This window comes from Ciconia boyciana, chromosome 4 (assembly GCF_034638445.1).
Source record: "Ciconia boyciana chromosome 4, ASM3463844v1, whole genome shotgun sequence".
Classification (NCBI taxonomy): Eukaryota; Metazoa; Chordata; class Aves; order Ciconiiformes; family Ciconiidae; genus Ciconia; species Ciconia boyciana.
In genome coordinates this window covers 82,144,938-82,166,923 of record NC_132937.1, presented here as the reverse complement: position 1 = coordinate 82,166,923, position 21,986 = coordinate 82,144,938, and the positions used below count along the sequence as shown (strand labels likewise).

The 21,986-nt window shown below is 44.6% G+C and overlaps 1 protein-coding gene across 5 annotated transcripts in view; it reads right to left on the bottom strand.

The window, feature by feature from the left end:
• ZNF608 (zinc finger protein 608) overlaps positions 1 to 5,817 on the bottom strand; it is a 91,033-nt gene extending 85,216 nt beyond the window's left edge. For 2 of the 5 annotated variants that reach the window (XM_072860385.1, XM_072860390.1), the window contains exons 1-2: positions 5,499 to 5,699; positions 1,331 to 2,378 (exon numbers count right to left, since the gene is read on the bottom strand). In XM_072860385.1, the coding sequence (XP_072716486.1) occupies positions 1,331 to 2,218 (888 nt within the window). In that variant the 5' untranslated portion in view covers positions 2,219 to 2,378; positions 5,499 to 5,699. The other 3 variants (XM_072860386.1, XM_072860387.1, XM_072860388.1) reach the window with 3 other exon arrangements.
• Between the last annotated feature and the right edge of the window lie 16,169 nt (positions 5,818 to 21,986).

Here is a 21,986-nt window from a genome sequence, read left to right as displayed (position 1 = left end):
CACTGACCCGAAAGTTTTCCCATTGCTGAACATTCACTCAGGGAAGTTGTAAAAGCAGGTAATTCAAGACCAACAGCTGACAATAAAGTCACAATCTAACACCCTGAGATTGTACATTTGGGGGGTGTTGCTTTGCTTTATTTTTCAGGCAGACCAGGTTATCTTTAACAACCTGTAGAATTCATCGGACTCGTAATCCTGGGCCAACGCTAGCCCCCAGGTCTCCCAGCAGACACCTTCTGCCCTACGGACAGAACAATTCCTGCGGACACCAAACCTCCTTGAACCAGCGGTTAACAAAAGCCAAGCTCTCCCTCCACCCTTCCCGAAGAATAGAGTCGTGGCCATCTATTCTTACAGAAAGCATCCTTTGTAACGTAATAGGAATAAAAACACACACCCCCATCTGATTTCTTTCATACATTTCAACCACTCAACAAACGAGTAGTTCACATCCAAGAGCCAGCGGAGCTCAGGTAGGAAAGCTCCCCCAGACAGGAGACAAACTGCTCCCCTCTGTTCTGAAAGCTGTTTTGCACACATGCATCTCAGCACAAGGTGCATTCCCCTCCTCCCAGCCTCCTCCTTCCAGGAAGACGACAGACACCGCCTGTCTGCTGGCTCCTTCCTCCCCGTCCTCACACCAGCTTCTAGGGCCTCTGGGCTGCTGTACCACAGGGCCCCCAGTACGACAAGCATCCTGCGTCTCCACGAAGCGCAACGGCAGAGCCCGGGTCTCTGCCGATGCCTCCTGTTTCCCCCCCCCAAGCACAATCTCAAGCCCAGAGAGCGGGTCAGAGAAGGGAGAAGCGTCCCTTTAGACTTTGGGAGAGGAATGGCCGCGAATCCCTGCTGGTGTTGTGGAAAAGCATCAGCGCATACAAGACCTGCTGCTCCTGGAGCCTGAGCTACGCACCCCCCTAGGCAAACACACAGACCTCCAGCCTGCAAACACGTGCCACCCCAGTGGTACCAACACTGCTGCTCTCTGCAAAAACCAGGGACAGCTCAGTCAGGGTCATCTCGGGGTCTCTCCTTCTGGGTGAGTGCGATCAGAAGGAACAGGCAAAACAGAAACGTTCTCCAGGTCTGAGAATAGGGAGGGGAAATCATAAGGAAGAGCAGCACACTCAAAACGTGGTGTCTTCTGCCTAGGGAAGAGGTCTCGGGGTTGTTTCTTTTTTTTTTTTTTTAGAAGAAAGAGGAAGAACAGATGCATGTCACAAATACAGAGCAGAGAAGGACACAGGAGCCAAACACAGAGTTGTGGGACATTTATTATAAACACAGGGAGACACAGAAGAGGAGCTGGAGAAGAGCTTTGTCCTACCTTTTCTGTTTTCAATTTCTTGATTCGCCTGTGGCTCTCCTCCTCCTCCTCTTCCTTCTTTACCAAAATAGAGTTCCCCATTAACCCTGAATCCGGGGTACTTTTGCTCACCTCCCCCACGGCAGAGGAGGTGCTGTGGAAGGGGCTGCTGCTTCCACCACCGCCTCCCTTGGCCCCGAAGCCATAGAGGTGCCCAGGGGGAGCTTGGCTGCTGCCACCCCCACTGCCGTTGGGGTGGCCCTGCTGCAGGTCGTGCTGCTTGTCCTTCCTGGATTTTCCTGCATCCTTATCCCGCTTGGAGCCTCTGCTGCCCGGGGCTTTACCTGGTTTCTCCTCTTTGTTTTTCCCACAAGAGGCAATGGTGGTGGTGTTGCTGGTGTTGTTATTATTGCCGTTTGGGTTACTGCTCACGCTTTGACCCAGTGCTGAATTCATGCCAGTTGCCTCTCCAGGGCGCCCTTGGACTTCCTGCCTCTTGCCAGCACTGCTGATCTCAGGAATCCCATACAAGGCAGCAGAAGGCAGAGATTTATTAGCATCCTTAGAAGTTTTACTCCTTTTCACTTTTGATTTGCTAGTCTCTTTGTGAGAAGAATTCCCCTGGGGAGCAGAGGGCTGAACAGAAGCAAATTTTAGGCCATCAGCTAAGGCTGAGGTAGCATTAGCCCCACTGGAAGCCAGACCCCCGCAATCCTTGGAGCTGGTGTTGCTGCTGCTGGTGGTATTAGTAGAATTATTCATCTCAAATTTCTGTCTGTCCTTCTCCAAATCGGCGTCCAAATCGATTATTAAATTCCCAACACCGATTTCCCAATCATCGCCACTGTCGTAAGTGTCAACCGCGTTTGGATCCACACCTTTTCCTGCAGCGGAGGTGTTCAATGACATCCTGAAGATGAGATCTCTAGAGTAAAAATCCGATGAACTTTCCTTTGGAGATGTGGGGACATTCGTTTATCTCCGTTGGGCTCTCTTAAGTTCAACTCTTCTTGTCTTCCTCCCCCAGGTGTGTCTTGGTTCACAACCTGCAGTCCACGTCCACCTTGTCCTGTGAGGAGGGGAAAAGTCGAATATTACTTGTCTGGGTGTTACCAGAATATAACACAACTAATAAAAAGGGGGCAAGGTAGGGGGAGCGAAATCATTCACCGTTACCACATTTTTTTCTTACGTTTGTTAAACCGGAGGCAATGGCCGTGATGCTTTTATAGTGAGCATCTTTAAGCTAGTTGTGTACCAACATCCACAATCGCACTTAAAAAGTCATGTCCACAAAAAAGAAAAAAAAAAGAAAGAAAAAAATTAACTACACTATTTAAATCCACAAAGCTCAGGAAACACAGTCTTAGAAGTGGTGCCTAGCTGTTGGAGCACATGTTGTAATCTAACCCCTTGGACCACCACCTAGGCACGAAAGGGAGAGAAGGAAGGACACAGATTCACTCTTCACTGCATTCCATGGATTTTGTGGCTTTAAACCAGACCCTTGAAGTTTTGTGACTCTCCTATATTATCCTTTACCCCCCTTCCACTTAATCTCTTGGGGGGAGGGAGAGGGAACGCTAAGGGAAGTGGGAAACCTAATTTTCCATGCCACAATACAGCTTCTGTTAAAAACCAACAACCTACAAACACAAATGTTTACTGGAACATATTAAACTCTGTAGGTTAAAAAAAAATAAGAAAAGAAAGGACTTTTTTCTTAAAAAAAATATTCTCAAGATAACAGTTCTAAAAGCAGTTCTAATGTACTCCTAGGTCATACAATTGTTAGGTCTGTTAAATATAGTATTACTGACTGTACAGGAAACTGATTAAGACATACACTTTAAGTGATCTGCACCAAGGTGGCCTCAGTGACCGCAAATGAGTGTGTGTTTGACAAAGCTTAGTTAAAACGATTTTTAAAGGGATCTCTCCCTTATACAGTCGACTGTCGAAATATTTATACATATATATATATGCATAATGCTTACCTTTAATCCTTTATCATTTTTTAATTAAACCAGCAAATCAAAATGCTGTTCCCACTCGTCTCAGCAACAACTCTGTGCCTCATTTTACTTAAAGAGCAAGTGATCAAGAAGTAGAAAGCAAGTATCATCTCAGCCAGTATAAATCGGTCAATAACATATCTCCCCCTACTTTGGCACACGAATCAGAAGTCCTTTTTTGTTTGTTTGTTTAGGTTTTTTTCCTCCTTGCTTAAAGAAAAAAAAATAATAAAAAAAAAAGCTGAGCCTCACAACTTTACCAGCTGGTAGGTAATATTTCACATTCAGAACTGAAGCATCAAGGACCAGATTTTTGTTTGTTTGCTTTTCCTGAATAAGCACCGAGAGGTAATAATCATCACAGTAATTAAAAAAAAAAAAAAATGTTTCCCCAACTTCACACTCCGTCTTCAGCCCCGGACCTGGGAGCCATCCTGATCAGTAAGTAATGATCCCATGAAACAAACCTACAGGCGCCCGGGTGTTAGAAGACAGAATGTGCTAACATCGGGATAAATTAGTGAAAGGGAGGAAGGAAAAAAAGAAGAAGAAAGGACTGAAAATCTGGGCTGGATTCCGCCTGTTAGTTGGGAAGTGGCATTTTTTTCGCCCGTCCTGACAGATCTGATTTCTTGGAGTAACTTGAGGGGAAACGGGGGGGAGGCGGGGGGGGGGGCGAGGAGGAGGAGCGGGAGGGGGGAATCACTGATCTGATAAACCGGTTATCAAAACATTTTGTGGGAGTGGAGGAAGGACAGCGTGCTCTCAAACGAAGTAAATTTTCCCAGGGATAAGATTTCGGGGAGGGGGGTGTCTGTCTCCGTTCCCCCCGCCTCAAATCAGCGCTTTTTAAAAATAGTAATAAAAAAAGCATAGGCACAGATCAGAGTTTCAAATTGCTGTCTCGGAAAAAAAAATAATAATGAAAAACCCGGGAGCTTGGGCTAATCAGTCATGCGGTAAGTAATTCAGTAATTAGAGTCCGAGGAGATAAAGCAGACGACCTTTTTTTCAGGACAGATCGCTCCCACCTTATTGTCTCGGCAACCCTCGCAGTCTACTTCTACCCCCCTCCCTCCCTCCCTCCCTCCCTCCCTCCCCGCGCCCTCCCGCCTCTCCCTCCCCCTCCCCAAGTCAGACGGTCTCGGAGCTTTAGCTTAGTATTTTTAATTAGCCGGCGATGGGAAGCTAAAAACCGTAATGAATTGCCGGTGGCGGGCGTGGGGGAGGGGAGAAGAGGGGGAGGAGGGGCGCTCGCGCCAGCAACCGCCAACCCCCGAGGCGCGGCGGTTCCGTTACAGTTCAGGCCGCCCGCGTCACGTGAGGCTGGCGGGCTCCATTGGTTGTCGTGAGAACAAAAATGGGTGACAAGCATATCCAGCGAATGCGGGTCGGGTGTTTAGCACGCAAAAACCACACCGCGACAGACAGACAGACAGACAGGCAGAGCCCGTCAGGCCTGCCTCTCGCGCCGGCCTCTCACCGCCACCCCCGCGGCCGCGGGGATCCCTGGAGCCCGGGGGTGCCGCGGCAAAGCGGGTGCTCCCGAGAAGCACCTCACGACCCCCCCGCCACCTCCCGGTGGCCCGGCGGGGGGTGCCGCTACCTCGGGGCTTTCCCCTCCTCTCGCCTCGGGACGGCGAGGGGCGGCCGGCTGGGAGACCGAGGCGGGGGGAAAACGGCCAAGGCACCGGCGACCGACGGGCGATCCCCCTCCCCCCCAGCTCCAGCCTCGCGTTTCTGGCGTCTCCGTGTGACAGGAGAAATGCCTCCCGTGCCGCCGGGACCTGTCGGTACCCCATCACTCCTCCTAACGAGCGCCTTGCTCTCGGGGCCGAGGGGGGAGGGGGACGTATGCAGGCTTGTCTGTAATTGTGTCACTTTTATTTTTCCCCCTTGGTTAGTTAAAACCCCAAAAAGGCACTATGCTTTAACGCCCCCCAAGTGCACCGTCAAGTATGATTTGTGTGACTACAGTGCTTTCACCCTCTTATTTCCCTCAAATAACTCATCCTGCTTGTGGGATTCTTCTTTTTTTTCTTTTTTTTCTTTTTAAACCCCAAAAAGCCCTAGTTATCTCAACTCCCAAAAGTCTTAACATTCCCCTTTGCAGAGAAAAAAAAAAATAAAAATCCCCTCTAAGTGCTATAGACACACCACGCAACCGTACTTACGGTCTGTATTGGATCGAGTTGACCTTTTCCTTCTAACTGCATTGAGTGTGTTTTTGTTGCAGCCGCTTTTTATTTTAGGAAAAAAAATCTAATGTCTTCAACAGATTTATTGTGTTTGGAAGACGAGAGCACCAGATACCATGAACCTTCCTTTCTCTCTAGAAACAAAATTAAAACAAAAATAAAAACGGGGGAGAGAAGAAGAAAAAAGAGCACATACATCTATCCCCTCACAGGCTGACACACACAGGGGACACGGGCGCTGCCCCCGCGGCGGCGGCCGAGGCGGGGGAGTGGGAGCGGGAGCCCGCTCCGGCGCGGTACCTGAGAGGGACTTTTCTTTGTTCACAATGCCCTTTCCCTCCTGGCCAATCAGAATCCAGCTTTTATGAAACCGGGCTCTCTGATTGGTCCGCCGCTCCTCCTGCCTGCCGGCGAGGGTGAGAGACAGAAACACGCACCCCCGCGCACACACACACACACACACTGTACACACAGGCATTAGGCGTACACGCACACACACACACACCGCACACACACACGCATACTCGCGTTAGGCGCTCGCACAGGCATGCACGCACACACAGCCCCTCGCTCCGCAGCCCTCAGCCTACGCCGGGTGCTACAGTCGGCAGCCTCCTGCTGCAGCCAGATACAAATCATGTTTCCCATTTCAATTATCCTATATAACATTTAGGGCTTAGGGAAAGAAAGAGAGAGGGAGGGAGGAGGGGGAAAAAATAGAAAACCAAGGTGGAGAGTAGCTCTGCCAAGACTCACACGTTGGGAGGAAGACTCCCTCATTTCATTTTAATTTAATTTCAGGGCAGTTTTCGAAGCGATGATGAATGATTTTTCTGTGCCGGTTTCAAAGAGGCAATTTAGGATCTCACTCATAATTTTTAAATGCCCCCTCATTCAAAATTATAACAGCTTGAAGCCAGGGAGAGAGAGCTGCTGATACACATGTGCGATTATTTTCGTGCTTAGTGGAGGAGAAAAGCAAACAGTGTCTGGAGGAAGGGGCTGAAGGGAGGTTCAGGGCAGGGCAGCACCCCCACCTCTGCTCGGGGGGACACCGAGGCGCTGCTGCGCTTTCGGACCAGCCGTCGTCCTTGCGTTCGCTCTCTTCCCCTCCTCACGTATTTTATTCCGTGTTCATTTTTACAATATGGCTTAAGTTAGGCAGGTCGGGTTTGTTTTTTTTTTTTTTTTTCCTTTTCTTTTCTTCTCTTTTTCGGAAGGAGGGGGAGCAGAAAATAACCCTTTTGTTTCCAGGCTGCTGATTTACTGCTGCACGCACTGAACTGTGAATGCCAGCGACCGTATAACTACCACGTGAACATCCTTTCACAGGAATTAGTAACACAAATCTTCCCTATCGGGCTTTGTGTAGCTCGAAAATATCCCCCTTAATCATTCCTTTTGTTTAGGTTGGGAGCCATTATGCTACACCACTGCGTTAAATTGCGTTTAACCCTTCGCAGACGGTGCTGGGGGCGGCGGCCGCCCGCGGGCACCGGGGCCTACCCCTCGCCGGCACCCGTCGCCGGGCACCCGCAGGCACCGCCGTGAGCCGGGCCGGGGGGTCGGACCCCGTCCTTCTTCGTACCCTTAAGCACGGTTTACTCTTTTTTCCCTTTTTCTTTTTTTTCCCCCCTTTTCCCTTGATCTCACTGGGCATTATCTCCCTGTGAAAATCGATAGGGGATGTTTTTCTTGCCAAACGCACGCGTTCCCCAAGTCAAGGTTTCCGGCGAGAAGTCAAAGCGTGGCATTTACGATGTCCTGCACACCCGTGACAGGGTGACAAAATACCTCTTTGGACTTCATCCAGCTGAGCAAATTACGGGCATTAGCGTCCCCGCGTTACACGCTTCCCATCAAAGGGGTGATTAGGGGAGAGGTAGTGGAGGAGTAAAACCTCCTAAACCTGCTCGCTGCGGGTGCGTCGAGGAAGGTGACGCAAGATGGGGGTTAAGAGCCGCCCGTGATGTGGCACCCGGCTGTGCCGCGGCCACCAGGCCACCGCAACCAGGGCCCCTGGGAGGCATGGTTGCCCTGCCGGTCCCGGGAGCCCCGGCTCCCCATCGCCCCTCCGGCCCCGCACCCAGGGCACTGGGGTCACCAGCACACGCTCCCTTGGGAGGCTGGGAAGTGGCCTGCAGAAATCCGGCTCCGTTCCTCCTGGTGTAAAAGCACTTCCCCTTCAGGGGCTGATAATGAAGGGTTTATTAGCAGGGGTAAGTTCATTGCCACGGAGGCCCTTGATCGTGTTAAATTTTTAAGTGATTACAAAGGGGGAAAAAAGAAAAAGCACGGCATGTCCATGGTGCAAACAAGCCATGCTGCAGTATGAAGGCCTCCCCGCCCTCCCGCCCGGGCATTCTGGCAGTGCTGGGGTGATTGCAAGGAGCGCCTGCGAGGGGCCGCTTCCCAGCCAGTGCAGCAGCCGAGGTGGCTGCGGACACTGCCAGTGGTACCCAGACACTGCCAGCGGTACCTGGACACTGCCAATGGTACCCGGACACTGCCAGTGGCACCCAGACACTGCCAGCAGTACCCGGACACTGCCAGTGGTTCCTGGGGATGGCCCGCTTGCGCCCAGGCCTTTGCAATTCGTGGGAGAATGAGCATGCATAATGTCACAACGGAAAATCACAGGTTCCCCGGGGTAACTTTTGGGTGATTTCAGTCAGTGGCTAGCGAAAATTTTAAGATCAGCACCACCAAGCCTACTTTTTTTAGTCTACTTAGTCGCAGATCACTGTTCCTGTTTCTTTACAGTATGTATTTTTCAGATTTAGGTAATGGCCCTGATTTTTCAGTATTGACCTCTGTTTAGACACGTTTCACTTTGGGCTGCTTCTCGTCTGCGAAATTACAGTCATTTTCACATTATTATACAGTGAGTAGGAGACAGTTTGTATTTAGCACTGGGTGGGGGAAGGGGTATTATGGGAAGTGATCTGCTACGGTCAGCACATAATTTCAGCCCAAAGAAAATTGCTTCTGAATAGATGGTCTGTTAACTAGCCAAGGAACAGTCACTCGGAGAGATTGCAAAAATGCTTCTGCTTTATCTGCCTTACACCATCATTTTAATTTCTGAAAGCAACGGTCCGTGGAAGAGCCGTTTCTCCAACCACAGCTGCCAATTGATGGGTACAATATCCTCGCAAACCTCCTTAGACCACAAAATTCGGAGGGGAGCCTCCCCTCTCGCCCCTCTCCCTCCTGGCTTTTCTGTATGACTATACAGGGAAGGAGCCTGCCCAAAGCACCGCATGATTACCGAAGCAGGGTTTTATCTATTTCTCTGGCAGAAATTACAGCAAGATCACTCGCAGGCCCGTGGGTGCATCTGCAGCAGTCGATTCCCATGAGTGGCTGCAAAAAGACCACTTAACTCACATTGTCTTGTCAGGCTGGAAATGTCCCTATTTCAAAAAGAGGCCAGTGCCCGCTGTGTGATTTAGTGGCTTATTCGCCTTAATTTCTGCCTGCTCGCCAAATTAAATTACAACTTTGTATTCGTGTACGTTGTACAAGACAGACAGAAGGCCAATAAATTAGTGGTGTTTGTCTAAAATAGGAAATCCGTTTTTAATTAATGCAGCTGCAGACCGCTAATAATCCCAGAGAGATCCCCATCCACCCTCCCCGCCCCCCGCTTTTCTTTTAATCTTGCCAGACATATGCATCACACACGCCAAGAAAAATTACCGGCAAACGCCTGTTTTTAGCGAAAGGAACGTGGGCTCTTATCTTACACTCCTGGACAGTTTAAAAACACGTTTGTTATGAGGAAACGCTCCCTCTTCCTTCGCCCGAAGCGGCCTGGCGACAAGATCAATCGCTGCGGCCAGGCGGGAGCCTCCAGCCAGCCGCGGAGCGCCGGCCACCGCTCTGCCCCCGCCCCCCGGCGCTCTGCCCCCGCCCGCCCGGCCCCGCTCCCCCGGCCGCCGGCGCCCCGGGCGCCGAGCGGGCAGCGGCCAATCACCGCTCCAGAAATCGCTTTCCCGCCCTCTCATTGGCTGAGGCTGGGCTCTGGTGTGCGGCTGGCGGCGGCGCTGCGCCCGGCTCTGCGCCCCGCCGCCCCCGGCTCTGCGCCCGGCCCCCCGGCTCTGCGCCCGGCCCCCCCGGCTCTGCGCCCGGCCCCCCCGGCGCTGGCCGCGAGGGAGGGTGTTGCTTCAGGCCGCGGTTGAGTGTTCGCCCGAGGCCCGGGGCACCTGTGTGCAGAGGCGGGCTTCAGTGGGAGCATAAAGACTACAGCAGATACTTAAACACGGGCAACGGCGGGAGGAGCTTTTTTCGATCCTTGCCGATGCCCCCGTCCCGCTAACAGGACGAGCTTTAAGGTCGTTGGTGTTAGATTTATTAATGTCTGAAAATGCCACGTGGTCCTACCGTCATTTGCAGCTGAGCCTTAATTACCTTCCCTCAGACGATCTCCTCCAACTGCACCCTTTGTTCCTGCGTTTCGTGTTGCAGGAGCAGAGGTACACGTACGTGCAGACAACCTGAGTATTACACACAGCATGTCTGCAAACATTAAACCATCATTATTTTTTCTTCAACTTTGCTCTAAAAAGAGGACAAAAACCTATTTCTCCTGAGGACTTATTTGCCAGATTAATTAGGTAAACAATGAGTGGCATTTCCGTCATACACAACGTTTTGCACATAAAGGGTTTCTCGCAGCAGGTTTGAAAGCAGTACTTTGGATATTATGATATTGATCCGAAAATTTTGGATTAGCACATCCTTACAACCCTCAGAATTTATCAGAGCCTATCCTGCAGTCTTATGAACAAACTTTTAATTGATGTGCGCAAACGACTGACTCTGCAGATTAGTTGTGGATAATGTATTACAGCTTTGCAGACTGCCAGTGATCCACAGACCGGAGTGTGGGAACTGGTGATACAAACATACAGAGGAGTCATTATACACTTGGCAGATACTTATGTTAGATACTACCTTTTTTTTTGAAAGAGGCAATGCTAACAATGTTTTCTTCTTCTTTAGAACAATCCATAGACTCTTTTACATTTATCTGCATATTCACAAGGAGTCTCAGTTTGATATCTAATGTAAAGGTCAGTGTCTCTGATGTTTCAGCACACAAATATAGGTTATATATGGAAACAAAGTACCGCTGTGGTGTTTATAGAAGAGCAACAAAAATGGCCTGGCAACTAGAGGGAATGATTTATGAAAGACTCTGTGTGTGTGTGTGTGTGTGTGTGTGTGTGTATTTATTTGGGGGTAGGGAGGGAGTCTAAAAGGTAGACAGGAGAGAAACTATCTTTCTGAGAGCACAGGGGATTAAAAAAAGAAAATAAGAACAACAGTTGATGATTTAAAAAAAAAATCCTAACAGCGAAATGTGCTAATCAGTGCAATAAATAATGTCCCAGAGGAAGTTCTTAAGTCCCATTGCATAGGACTTGAAAATTAGGCTGGAAAAAGCACTAAAAATAAATACTGTGGGGAATAACTCCATTTTGACATTAGAATGGACTGAATGACCTAGTAAGTCTTTCCCATTTTGTAACTTAACAGTTCTGTGAAGTTCTGCTGTAGAATTTGAACTACAAACCTTTTACTCAGATATTAATATAGCCTTTGGTTCACTTTATAGATACTCAATTTCTCCTCAAGTAATTTAAACAACAGCTTATTTATTTATGTAGTGCATTGTGTAAACATTCAGATAATATTTAAAAAGTGTATTTCTTGCTTAATAGACTGCGTGCGATGAGAATCAGGCAATACATGGTAAAATCTGTGTTATAGCCTTTTGTCATAGCCTTAGTACTCTATTACACAGTGTATTTTTTACAGCTAGTTTCATACAAAACAGCTTAATGTTTCACAGTCGATTATAATTCGTAATAGAAATGATGGATGCAGATTCAGTATTTTAGTCGGGCAGCATCCACACTGTAGTAGCGCTAAGGTGAAAAATGTACAAAAGGCCAAGTGGCTGGGTGCCAAACTTCAGAATTTCAGGAAGAACAAATGACCATGGGGAAATGAAACTGAGGGTTAGGGAGTAGGATTGGATTGTTTTATTAGAGAGAAGGCTAGGAGTCACAGGCCAGGGAGAGGGAAGATGAGTCTTGAAATGGAATTTGCAGAGAAGTAGCCAGTTAGACATAAGGAGTCCCAGCAGAAGCGGGGGTGAGAGGGATTTGTTGTCCTATGTAAAAGGAGAGAGAGAAGCATGATGCTGGATGAGCAGAAGGAATAGGCCAGAGATAAGATCAGATAGTATATACTAGGAGTAAGATAAAGATGACTAAGAGGCAGAGTGTACTGGCTGGTGAAGTGAGGAATGAATCTGTGAAAGTTTTCAAAGCTAAGGTTAGGTATATCACCCTCCGGGGAGGAATGAGGAAACAGGCTGCTACATTTTTGACAGAAAGGAGCTTGAAGAGGAATGACCCTGAAAACTCACCAAAGAAGTTACCAGAATGTGTTTGGGAGTTGACGTCTGGTAGACTTGAGCAGCTGCAGAGGTGTGGAAAGAGAAAATAAATGCTTTAGGATAAGATGAATGCCGGAGATCTTGATAATCAGGCTGAGAGGCATTTTAACAAATGAAGTATGTGGGCCACTGGAGCTACAAGTGAAGAGAATATCCTTAAGAACTTCTCTGTGTGTACCAGAGCAGGCAACTATGGCCTTTTGCTTTCCTGACTGTTCTTGTTGCTCTCCTGTAGTTTCCTTTGCTGTACTGGGGCAGGGAGAGAGAAACACAAAGAGAGCTTCGTACCCTCAGCTGCACAAGAAGGGACCTGCTGGAAAAGAAGTGAGAGGAGACGGAGATCAAGGCAGTAGGAAAGAAGGAGGCAGAGGTTGAGATCAAGAGAGGGAGACAGAAAAGAGGACAGTGTAAATACGGAAGGGGAAGAATGATCTCATTAGTGCAGAGGATGGGGAACTGGGGGATCTGTCCTCAGCTGTCTCACAATTATTATGTGACCTTGGGAAGGTCATGATACTTCTCTCTGCGACTTGGCCATCTTGCCTTGAAATGGTAACTAAAACAATGCGTGGATGTAAAAACATCCTTAATTCCTCAGCCAAAAATAATGCAGCTATGTTTTTTAGTGGAAGGGGAGCCTGGATCAGGTGAGACGTTACTCACTTTCAAGGCTTACGTTCTCTGTGGATTTACCTGAAACATTGCAGAACTGCGTTCTTGATGTTTGAGAAGAAGACCCATTCAGCCTTTAGATATTTTCTGCATAGATATGATTGCAAAAATTTAATTTAAAAAGAGAAGAAGCCTGATAATTAAAGAAGAAAATGGCAAGAAAAAAACTCTGAGGAATTCATAGATTTAGAAGTCTGGCGGTAAGGAATATCAAGTCACAAGAAAATTTAATGTTGTGAGAATTTCCCACAAAAGGCAATAAATCACCTGAGAATCCAGAAAATTTTATACAACATTCCAAAAGATTTCAGTGGTGTCTTACTCTGTCAATATGCGGTGTGTGTACAACACTCCAATACACTTGTTATCCTCCTTGGGTCAACGTCTAGGAGTTGTACCACAGCAGGGGCTATGAAACTTAGCTAGTGTTACACACCACAGCTGTGATACAAGAAAATAACAATCATCATCATCACTGGTTGATCATTCTTCTTATTAGGGAAGAAAGTTACGATTGTAGCTAAACTGAGTGCATCACTTACATCTCTGTTTTAAAGCAGTGGCCTGCAGTCAAGCTGGCGCTGTTCGTGTCAGACACAAGGCAGAGGTGATCTGTTTAGGTGGTAAGCCTCTGCGCAGTCTGGACTTTGAAACCTGTGGGTCTTCTCACAATGCTTCTGCTTCCTCAGTTGTAATTTCAGGTAACAGTGATTACTTACCTTACAGGGTGCCCTGAGGACTGTGTTTGTTAAGCATATTGAGATCAAGTGTAATGTGATTAGGAGTATCTGCATTAGATTTAGACACGTGTATTGCAAATTACTGTTAAAACAGACCTTCCAGTGACCGAAACTGCTCTCTTCTTTGGGACTAGAGAAAAGAAAGGCAATCCAAAGAGTCACACACAGGTCTCAGCTTTATCTGCCTTATGTAAAGACATTCTGTGCTTTCAAATCCTTTAAGTGGGGATGGCAGCAGACTTTTTGTCTTATTCCCTGAACAGCCATGGGGATGTGAAAAAAGACCTGGTGCACATTTTGTAATTCTGGTTAAAGAAGTCTTGAGTCCTTAGGAGATGCTCAGGGATCCTTCTGGAGCCTAAGGTTTTCTGTGGTGTCCTGGAGCCAGAAGTGCTATTTTTTTCAGCCACGGAAATACTATAAAAGAACCTGGAAGAAATGCTGTGAGGATCACTGCTTCTGCAGAGTGTATTCTAGCTCATATTCATCAAGAATGCCCAACAGAAGATTTTCAAATTGTACTTAAAAGATAACGATACTTATTAATTATTCCATACTCTGTATCACGTAATAGTATTTTGCAGAGTACATACTCCTCCCTCCCTTTCTCTCCAGATTTGAAATTTAGGAATAAACTACGGAATTTTTATTATAAAATTTTGCTCATATTACACTTCTATAAGTGCACAAATGTAATGGCCTCTTAATTAGAACACTTGTGTTAATATTTTGCCCAAAGCAAAATTTTATAGCTTTTAAACAGCATTGTTGGGTTTTAATTTTAATGGTGATATTAAAAGATATCTGTAAGTACATTGATATTAATAAGAAGTATTAAAATGCAGTGTTTTTATTTGGAGATATGAATTTGTGCGAACTATTTCTAGCTGTAAATCTTCTTATCTAACACTCTGTATTTTGCCAGTTAAAAGCATTCCTCTGAGGTCAAATAAAAATTTGTAATCAAATGCAGACCAACTTTCTCTTGTACTGCTGTTCAAAATAGTGAACTAGTTCTGAAATATAATCCGCTAGCATATTGTTAATGAAAACATTTAGCACGGAGGTCAAGGCTTTTGGAAAAAGAAAGGAAAGTGCACTTTTTCAGGAGAATATTTACTGTCTACTGTTCTTACTTGTTCTTTGTAAAAAAACTGGGTTATAATTTGTCTTTTGGGGGGAAAATATTGTTGACAAAGAATGCATTGCAAGTGCACAAAATAAGTGGACAATGGCATCTACATGATTACTTTGCAAGGAGTAGGTGTGAGAACTGTGCTTGTGTTGAGCACTCCCCTTATCACATCTGCAGTTCCACAGGCCTCAGGGTGAGGAAGAATGCCAGTGTGACCCTACGCAGAAAATATGAAACCCTAAGTATTATCTGCCCAACATTTTAACATGTTCACATACTTCAGAATGATCAGAAACTTCCAAGGATACGTTGCGGTATTCACAGAGAGTGTCACAACAACTCAGATTGCAGATAATTGTTCCTAAATTCAGTTCTCCAGAAGGTATTTATAGAAAGAGCTTTGAGGAAAATCTGATTGTGTTCCTTTTATTTCTCTCTATTTTAGCCTTATTAAAAGGAGAAACTATGCATCTGAAAAGAAAAACATGAAGAGGAGACCCCATTGCCATTACTTTGGAGAGCTGTGAGGTGGAGAATGAAAAAGCCATTGGTCTCAGTTTTACTACCACAATGGCCTTTTATGAGAGGGATTAGATACGCCTAGAGCTGGTGCAGCATTCAGTGCTGCCCTGGACAGCAATCTGGAAAGAAAGACGATAAAAATCAGTTTGTCATAAGGTTAAATCACCACAGACTAGCTAGATTGGCTCTTCAGATTGTTTTTCATTTGGGGAAATGAGGAAAAACAGAAAGAAAGAGAGAAATATGGCTTAAAAGCTGTTTGGGTTTTTTTTTCCTTCTCTCCTTTTTTTTTTTTTCCCCTTTCCTGCAAGCTGTAGCATTCAGAAAACATGTTGAGTGAGTTGAGGCATTAAAAAGATCAGTCTTTGGTTGCTGAATGAAAGACTGTTGTGCGTGTGACTCACATACTAAACAGAAATCTGCCTTCAAAGCCTATTTTACTGCCTAATTATATATACACAAAATGTAGCTGTCTGTTTCAATCAAATCCTAGGAAAAAGAATAAAACTCCTCTTAAGATGCAATTTTCATGGTTTTTCATAACCTTAGAACACACACTGCTAATGCAAAAGGGGGAAGTACAGCTGCAAGGTCCAGATAAGGCACCAGTAATTGTTTTTCTTTTAATTATTACTTTATAAAGACATTATACCTCCTACTCAGAATGAGGAAAATTAGTGTCCTCTCTTTTTTTTTTTTTTTTTCTTTTCAAGGTTTTCCTTTTTTTTCCCCCCCAAGAAAGCTTGTTGTTATGCATTTCAGGAGCAGCCAGCAGCTATGGAAAGTACTTTTAAGCACCCTCTGTTAATAACAAGCTTTCAGGAGGGATCTAGGAATTCCAACCCTCTACAAACCTTTGTATTGCACTGAGCACTCCATCTGAACAAAACCAAATATAGAGTGAAAGAATGCACCGTAAAATATAAAATAATTGCTGGCAATCAGCTCTCTTGGAAACTTTCAAGCTGGACAACATGTGTGAGCCATTTCTTTTATGAGACAAAAAACCCCAAACTTATTTTAGCTCTTCCTGCTAAATGTGAGTATGTGCATGTGTGCGAGTATATGTATATACATACACATATATAATTTTTTTAATCATCTACTATTCAGAGGTCTTTTTTAATAACTTCAACTGTAAAGTTTGATAAGCCATTACTAATTTACATCCTTTTGCAGATACAAATCATTAAAATGAAATGATGTTTTAATGGCTTATCCAATATATATCTAATTGCTCCTAAAATTTTCTTACTCTGAAGACATCACTGGCTATCTCCCTGGGAGACTGGAGCGGTAGAGACACATTTACTCTGCAAATCGCTGTGCCAGTACTGCCCATCATCTGCCTGGGGATAGTACATCATATTCTCCCTGACCTGAACACTACCTAGACCATTCCAGCCAAAATGAGACAAATTAGCAAAACTATTATCCCCACTGTTTAAGTAGTTGAACCCACTTAAGCAGAAGTGAGTTAGAGTGGGCTCTTACTGGAAGAGGTGAAGTTTAGTAACTTCTGGGAAGGGGCATGGGAATACAATGATAAACAAGTCACAATAGACTTAGAAAATAACTGTATTTCATCTGCAAAGATTGTTTACAGCCTAATAGTCATATCCTGAAGCTGCCTCTATTGTTGTTAAGCCATTGATTCTAGTAGAATATTCTTGCTAATTACTAGAGGGAATAAGGTCAAAACTGGTCACTGAAAATTTAATTCAAAACCACATTTTCTGTCCCAGCCACTGGCATTACTTGTGCTCACAAAAAGGCTGATGTCTCCAAAACTGGGCAATGTCTGTTAATTACAGAATTAATTAGATAAGGGGCCCGACATGTTCTGCTGTGCAACGTGTGTGCATTCAGCCAGAAGTTTTCTGGCAAACCTTTCTCCCACCTAATCAACGTCTGGTAATTTGAACTCTGACATAATGCAGCCATGGGGTGAATCGGTAAGATTTAGGAGTTCTGGTTGGTGTGGCAAGCTTGCAGGTTTGCTGTACTTCTGAATGCCCTGGCAAATGGGTATCCAACTCACATGGATTGTGTCTTCTCTGTCCCAGACTAGTTACAATGGAGGCTTGTTGAACATAATGACTGTACTTTAGCCAGACAATAGGTATGCTAAGGAGATTAGCTGAAGCTACTTCCCTTACCTGCCTGCAGGGAGGGAATTTGGAGAACAAACACAGAACAAAGGACTTATGGATCAAGTGAAGTTACTGCAAAGTACGCAGGGGTGTGACTTTACAGCACACTAACTACTGCACTCTTTCTCATACGGGCATCCTTTATGCACGGTAAGGGTGCAGCTCAGCCAGACACTTGAGCTGCTCTAACAGCTTGCTGCTGCCAAAAGGGGCAGTCCCATTCTTCAGGCCCTGTTTTCCCACTTTTTCTCCAGCCCTTCAAGCTGTGTGGTCTCATCCTCTCCATTGCACAGCTCTGGCACTCATTTGACTCCTAAGTGAGTCAGTGGAGTTTGTTAAGCCAACAAAAAACTGTTGACTGTTTTGTGGGTTTAGTTTGCTGCTGGCTCAGTGAGCTGAATCAGCTCACTCTGCAGTCAGAGGGGCAGTTGTGTCACCTCCAAGGGTGTCACTGGGAGCATGTAGGTTAGGTGGGAGTGAGGGAGAGGAAATTGAGCGCTGAACACGTAGTCTAACAGAACAGGACCATCCCTTTTAGTCACAGTAAACCATGTAATTGGGTTATGCCATTTCATCTAACTATACTGTAAGGACAGAGACCTGCCTCTTCTCAGACTGCTGTCCCAGCTGCCATCAGCAGATCTTCTGGCGGAATTGCCAAAAAATATGTTTTACGCATAAACCAGTCCAGTTCATTTTGCCAGGAGCAGACTAAGACAGACTAAGACATACTCATGAAAGCACCTCATTCAGAGGAACAGGTAAAAACTTTTGCTACCTAGGGATAGAAACCACTTCCTCTGGCACGGCTGCAGTAAAAAGAAATGATCTGCCTCTGTCCTTAAAGCATCCGCACTGTGAGGGATTTAGTGCAGAAGAATGACTGTGCTGTAAATTCACAACAGTATACTTTGCAGTAACTTTCTCATTGAAAAAAAAAAGAGCAAAGAAATGAAGGTTTTGGAACAGGGACTCACAGAGATGCATGGGAAATCCTAGGCAAATGAAGGGAAGAAATAAACCTGCTTTTGTAGCAGAGCAGAGAGATTTGGCTGTTAGATCAACATATGTAATAGATGATGAGCTGAGCTGAAGGCAGTAAATGGTTTGGAAGACAAATGGTTTGGAAGAATCACACAGAATATTCTGGGCCAGGCCACTGACTACAGAAGAATGTTCCAAAATGGTAAGAGATCGTGAGTAAGGAAATAATTGCAAGAGTTACAGTTTCTTGTCTTGTTCTGTGTATTTTTGTGTTGAGTGAAATTCATCCAGCGATTTTAGAAACACAAAGTAAATTTCTGTATCACTTCTTTCAGATACAAGGAACTCTATACAAAGTCATCTGATTTCTTGCCATGCTGCCCACTGGCTTCTTCCCTGACTTCTGGGCAGGCTACTTACTTGTTGAAGCATTGCATGCCTGTTTCAGACTCACCCATGGGAACTACTTTGTGCTTTATCTCCCTTGGCCTTCAGTGCATCAGTCTGGGATGCATCCACTGGCACACATGGAGGCACAGATTCATATTTTTTTCACAGAGGATTTCAACAGCCTTATTCTTCACTGTGAATTTAACAAAACCAGAGCTTTTTAGTGGTGTTCTTGACGTATTTGCTTTGTCTCTTCAGCTCTAAAGTTGAACATGGTGCAGTATCTCTAAGAGGCATCCCTACTTCTAGGACTGGCATAGACTCCCTATTAATTCCAAATCTGTAATGGGATATGAGTCATCCAATCAATCAATCAATTAAAAAAAAGGACTCAGAAAAAAATTGTCAGATTGATATGGTGGTGGAACTTTAACTGTAGTAATACTACCAACCCAGCATAATACTATAGTATCACCTAAAGCCAATGGGGCAGGTACTGGTGCAATTTAGTCTCAGATAAAAGACAGAAAAGAGGGACCAAAACTTCTTTTTTTCTTTTGCGTTTTCTTACCTCTTATTTTCTACAAAGGGTTTAAAAAAACCCCAAGAAAGTGTGGTTTATTTCTCAAACAGGTGTTCATAAAACCCCTTCAGAATATGCAGCAGAAGCCCAAATATGATAGAGATATTTTGCAGGCTAGATAGACAGGTAGTATGGACGAGTGCAAGTTCAAGTGTCATGCATGAACTCTGTGGCAGAACTAGGAGCACAGTCGAAATCATTGACTCCTAGCCATTTTGTAAGACAACACCAGAGTATGGGTTTGGAAAGGGCACTGTAGAAGAAGTCCAAATCCCTGCCATTGCAGGAAACCGTGCAATAAGTGTTTTAGGAGGTGCACAGAATATGTATTCTACGTACTATGGAAACATCATAGACCACAGAATTCATTCCCAAGTCCTACAGCAAGTATGAGACCTATATCCAAACAACGAAAGCCACACCTATAGTATGTCCCAGAAAGGCAGCAGACTTTTTTTTTTCCCGGTGTTGTAAGCCTCTGCAGCAGAGGGGAACTTGTTAGAGAAACCTCCCAGACAACCACTGGAAAAAGACAAATTCTATAGAGCAACATGGAGAGTACGTGCCAATCAGAACCGAATAAAGATTGTTTCCAGACATCAGTTTGGCATAAAGTTGTGGCAAACACACATGAAACAGATGTCTCGTAAATTTCATTGCTACTAGAAACATCTCCTGCCTTCAGCTGTGACCAGTGCCTCTGATGATCTGTAAGAGGAACATTCTTTTCTAAGTGCAGGGAAGCATTACACTTTCTTAATGCTTTCTGTGCTGGTCTACTACAAAAAGCACACTCTTGCTCAGTGAAAGTTCATAGGGAAGGAGATGAAAAACTTAATAGTGTCTGAACCCTTGCAGAAACATCATGATTATCCTAAAGCTTGTAGAGTTTGGTGCTAGGCATCCTTTTCAGGATGGGGGTCTTTACCAAGATGAGATGCCACTTACCTTTTCTATAGAAAACAGCCTTTCCTGTTGAGGACCCTGAGGTGGTGATATCCCTCCTGCACATCACAGAACTCAGGTAGGGAGTATGGGACTTTCCAAGGAGAGGAGGATTGCCTTCAATGCTCAGTCCATCCAGCCCCAGCCAGGAGTCTTTTTTGTGCTTCGATGAGACGACTGTGTGAGAGCATGTTTTATTTACTTCTATGAATCTGTAGAGCTGTATAAGGCCACAACCTTATACAGCTACAATTAAGGCAAGCCCAGAGTTTGAATGTCAGCTGTATGAAAAAACTTTCTGTTATCATTGAAAAAGAGAGTGTTTGATATTGCAGGACATTGCTAGGCCATTGCAGAATGCCAAAATAATGTTAATCTGCCTGCTTTAATTTTATAGTTCAGCAGTTTAGTTTCCATTCCTGTTGCTGAACTGCCTAGTTTCCTAATTTTTTAAAAACATGAATCTAGTGTTTTTGACACTTCAATATGTTCTCAAGACAGAGATAACTGACCGTAAACCTCATGTCACCATAGGTTTTTCTCCTTGGAGCTTTCAGTGGGAATTATTTGTACTTCAATTATCCTTTTATGACTGTGTAACATAATAAAAACAAACAAACGATTAATGGAAGTTTACAAGAATGGACGAAGGAATTATTACAGTCTACCATGTAGAACATAAAGGCATAGTGTAAAATTTGTGTTTTACACTTGCAGCAACATCAGCATGAAATATGAAGCATTATGGTACTAACATATGTGCACATACAGAAAGAAGAGAAAGTATGAAAGGATAACTGATTCTGAATATCTTTGATTATTAACTTTTCTGTCTTAAAATATTGCAGGATTTTATTACCTGGTTTTTAAAAATCGCAGAACCCTAATTTGAGTTACATAAGAATACATTAATGCTTTTAAAAAATATATGAATAATTAAAAAAGGGGAAAAATCACTCCTACAATCTAGAAAGGGTTTTAGTGGTTTTATTTAAAACTTCTAAAAAATGGGTTAAATGAAGGAGACAGCAACAAAGCCTTAAATATAGATGAGCTGACAACAACATAGTAGGAAAAATCTCATATCATTCTGAAAGCTTGCTACAGCACTGCTAACATATTTTGTTACAGTGCTCTCTCAGTCCTTCACCAAATGTCTAATTTCAGATCCGCTTCACGTGCTTTCCTTGGAGGGTTTAATGTACGTGATTAATCTTGACTTGGCTTAATACTGCTAGGAATGTGGCAATGACCTCAGCTGAACACTGGCAAAGTGATTAATGTTACATGAACTGCGATATTTTTTACTCAGGATCCTGAATAAACACAGACATGCTGTATTCCGTTACAGACCTTTGCTCAATTGAAAATGTACTGTGGTTTCAAAGAGTAATGTTTCAGATGCAATAAACAACGTTAGAGGAAACATGGCTCTTGTTAAAGAAAATGCTGTTTCAGGCTAAAGTCCCAGTGATCATAAAAGATATATGATGCAATAAACAAAATGAACCACAGGCAAGACAGGTCCATTCGATGACTAACCACTGATTGAATTTTCCAACACTCCTAGACATTCTGTGAGATAAACTATTCACAAAAGGTCCCTATTAAATATAAGGTTGTCATTTCTTTTTTATTTTTATAGTGAGGTCCAAGAACTGTATGAATGTCCCCTATTGGTTGGTTGTGTGTTTGAATTTTTTATGATATGGGAAGACAGGCAAACAGTTGCTATGATTGTCAAATGTCTTAAATCAAGTAGAGAAAATGCAATAAAACACGGTTTCCATGGCAACACATTGTAACCTAGTACCTCTGGATTATGAACCAGCTCACATCTATGATCATTATTTGTTGACAAGCATAAA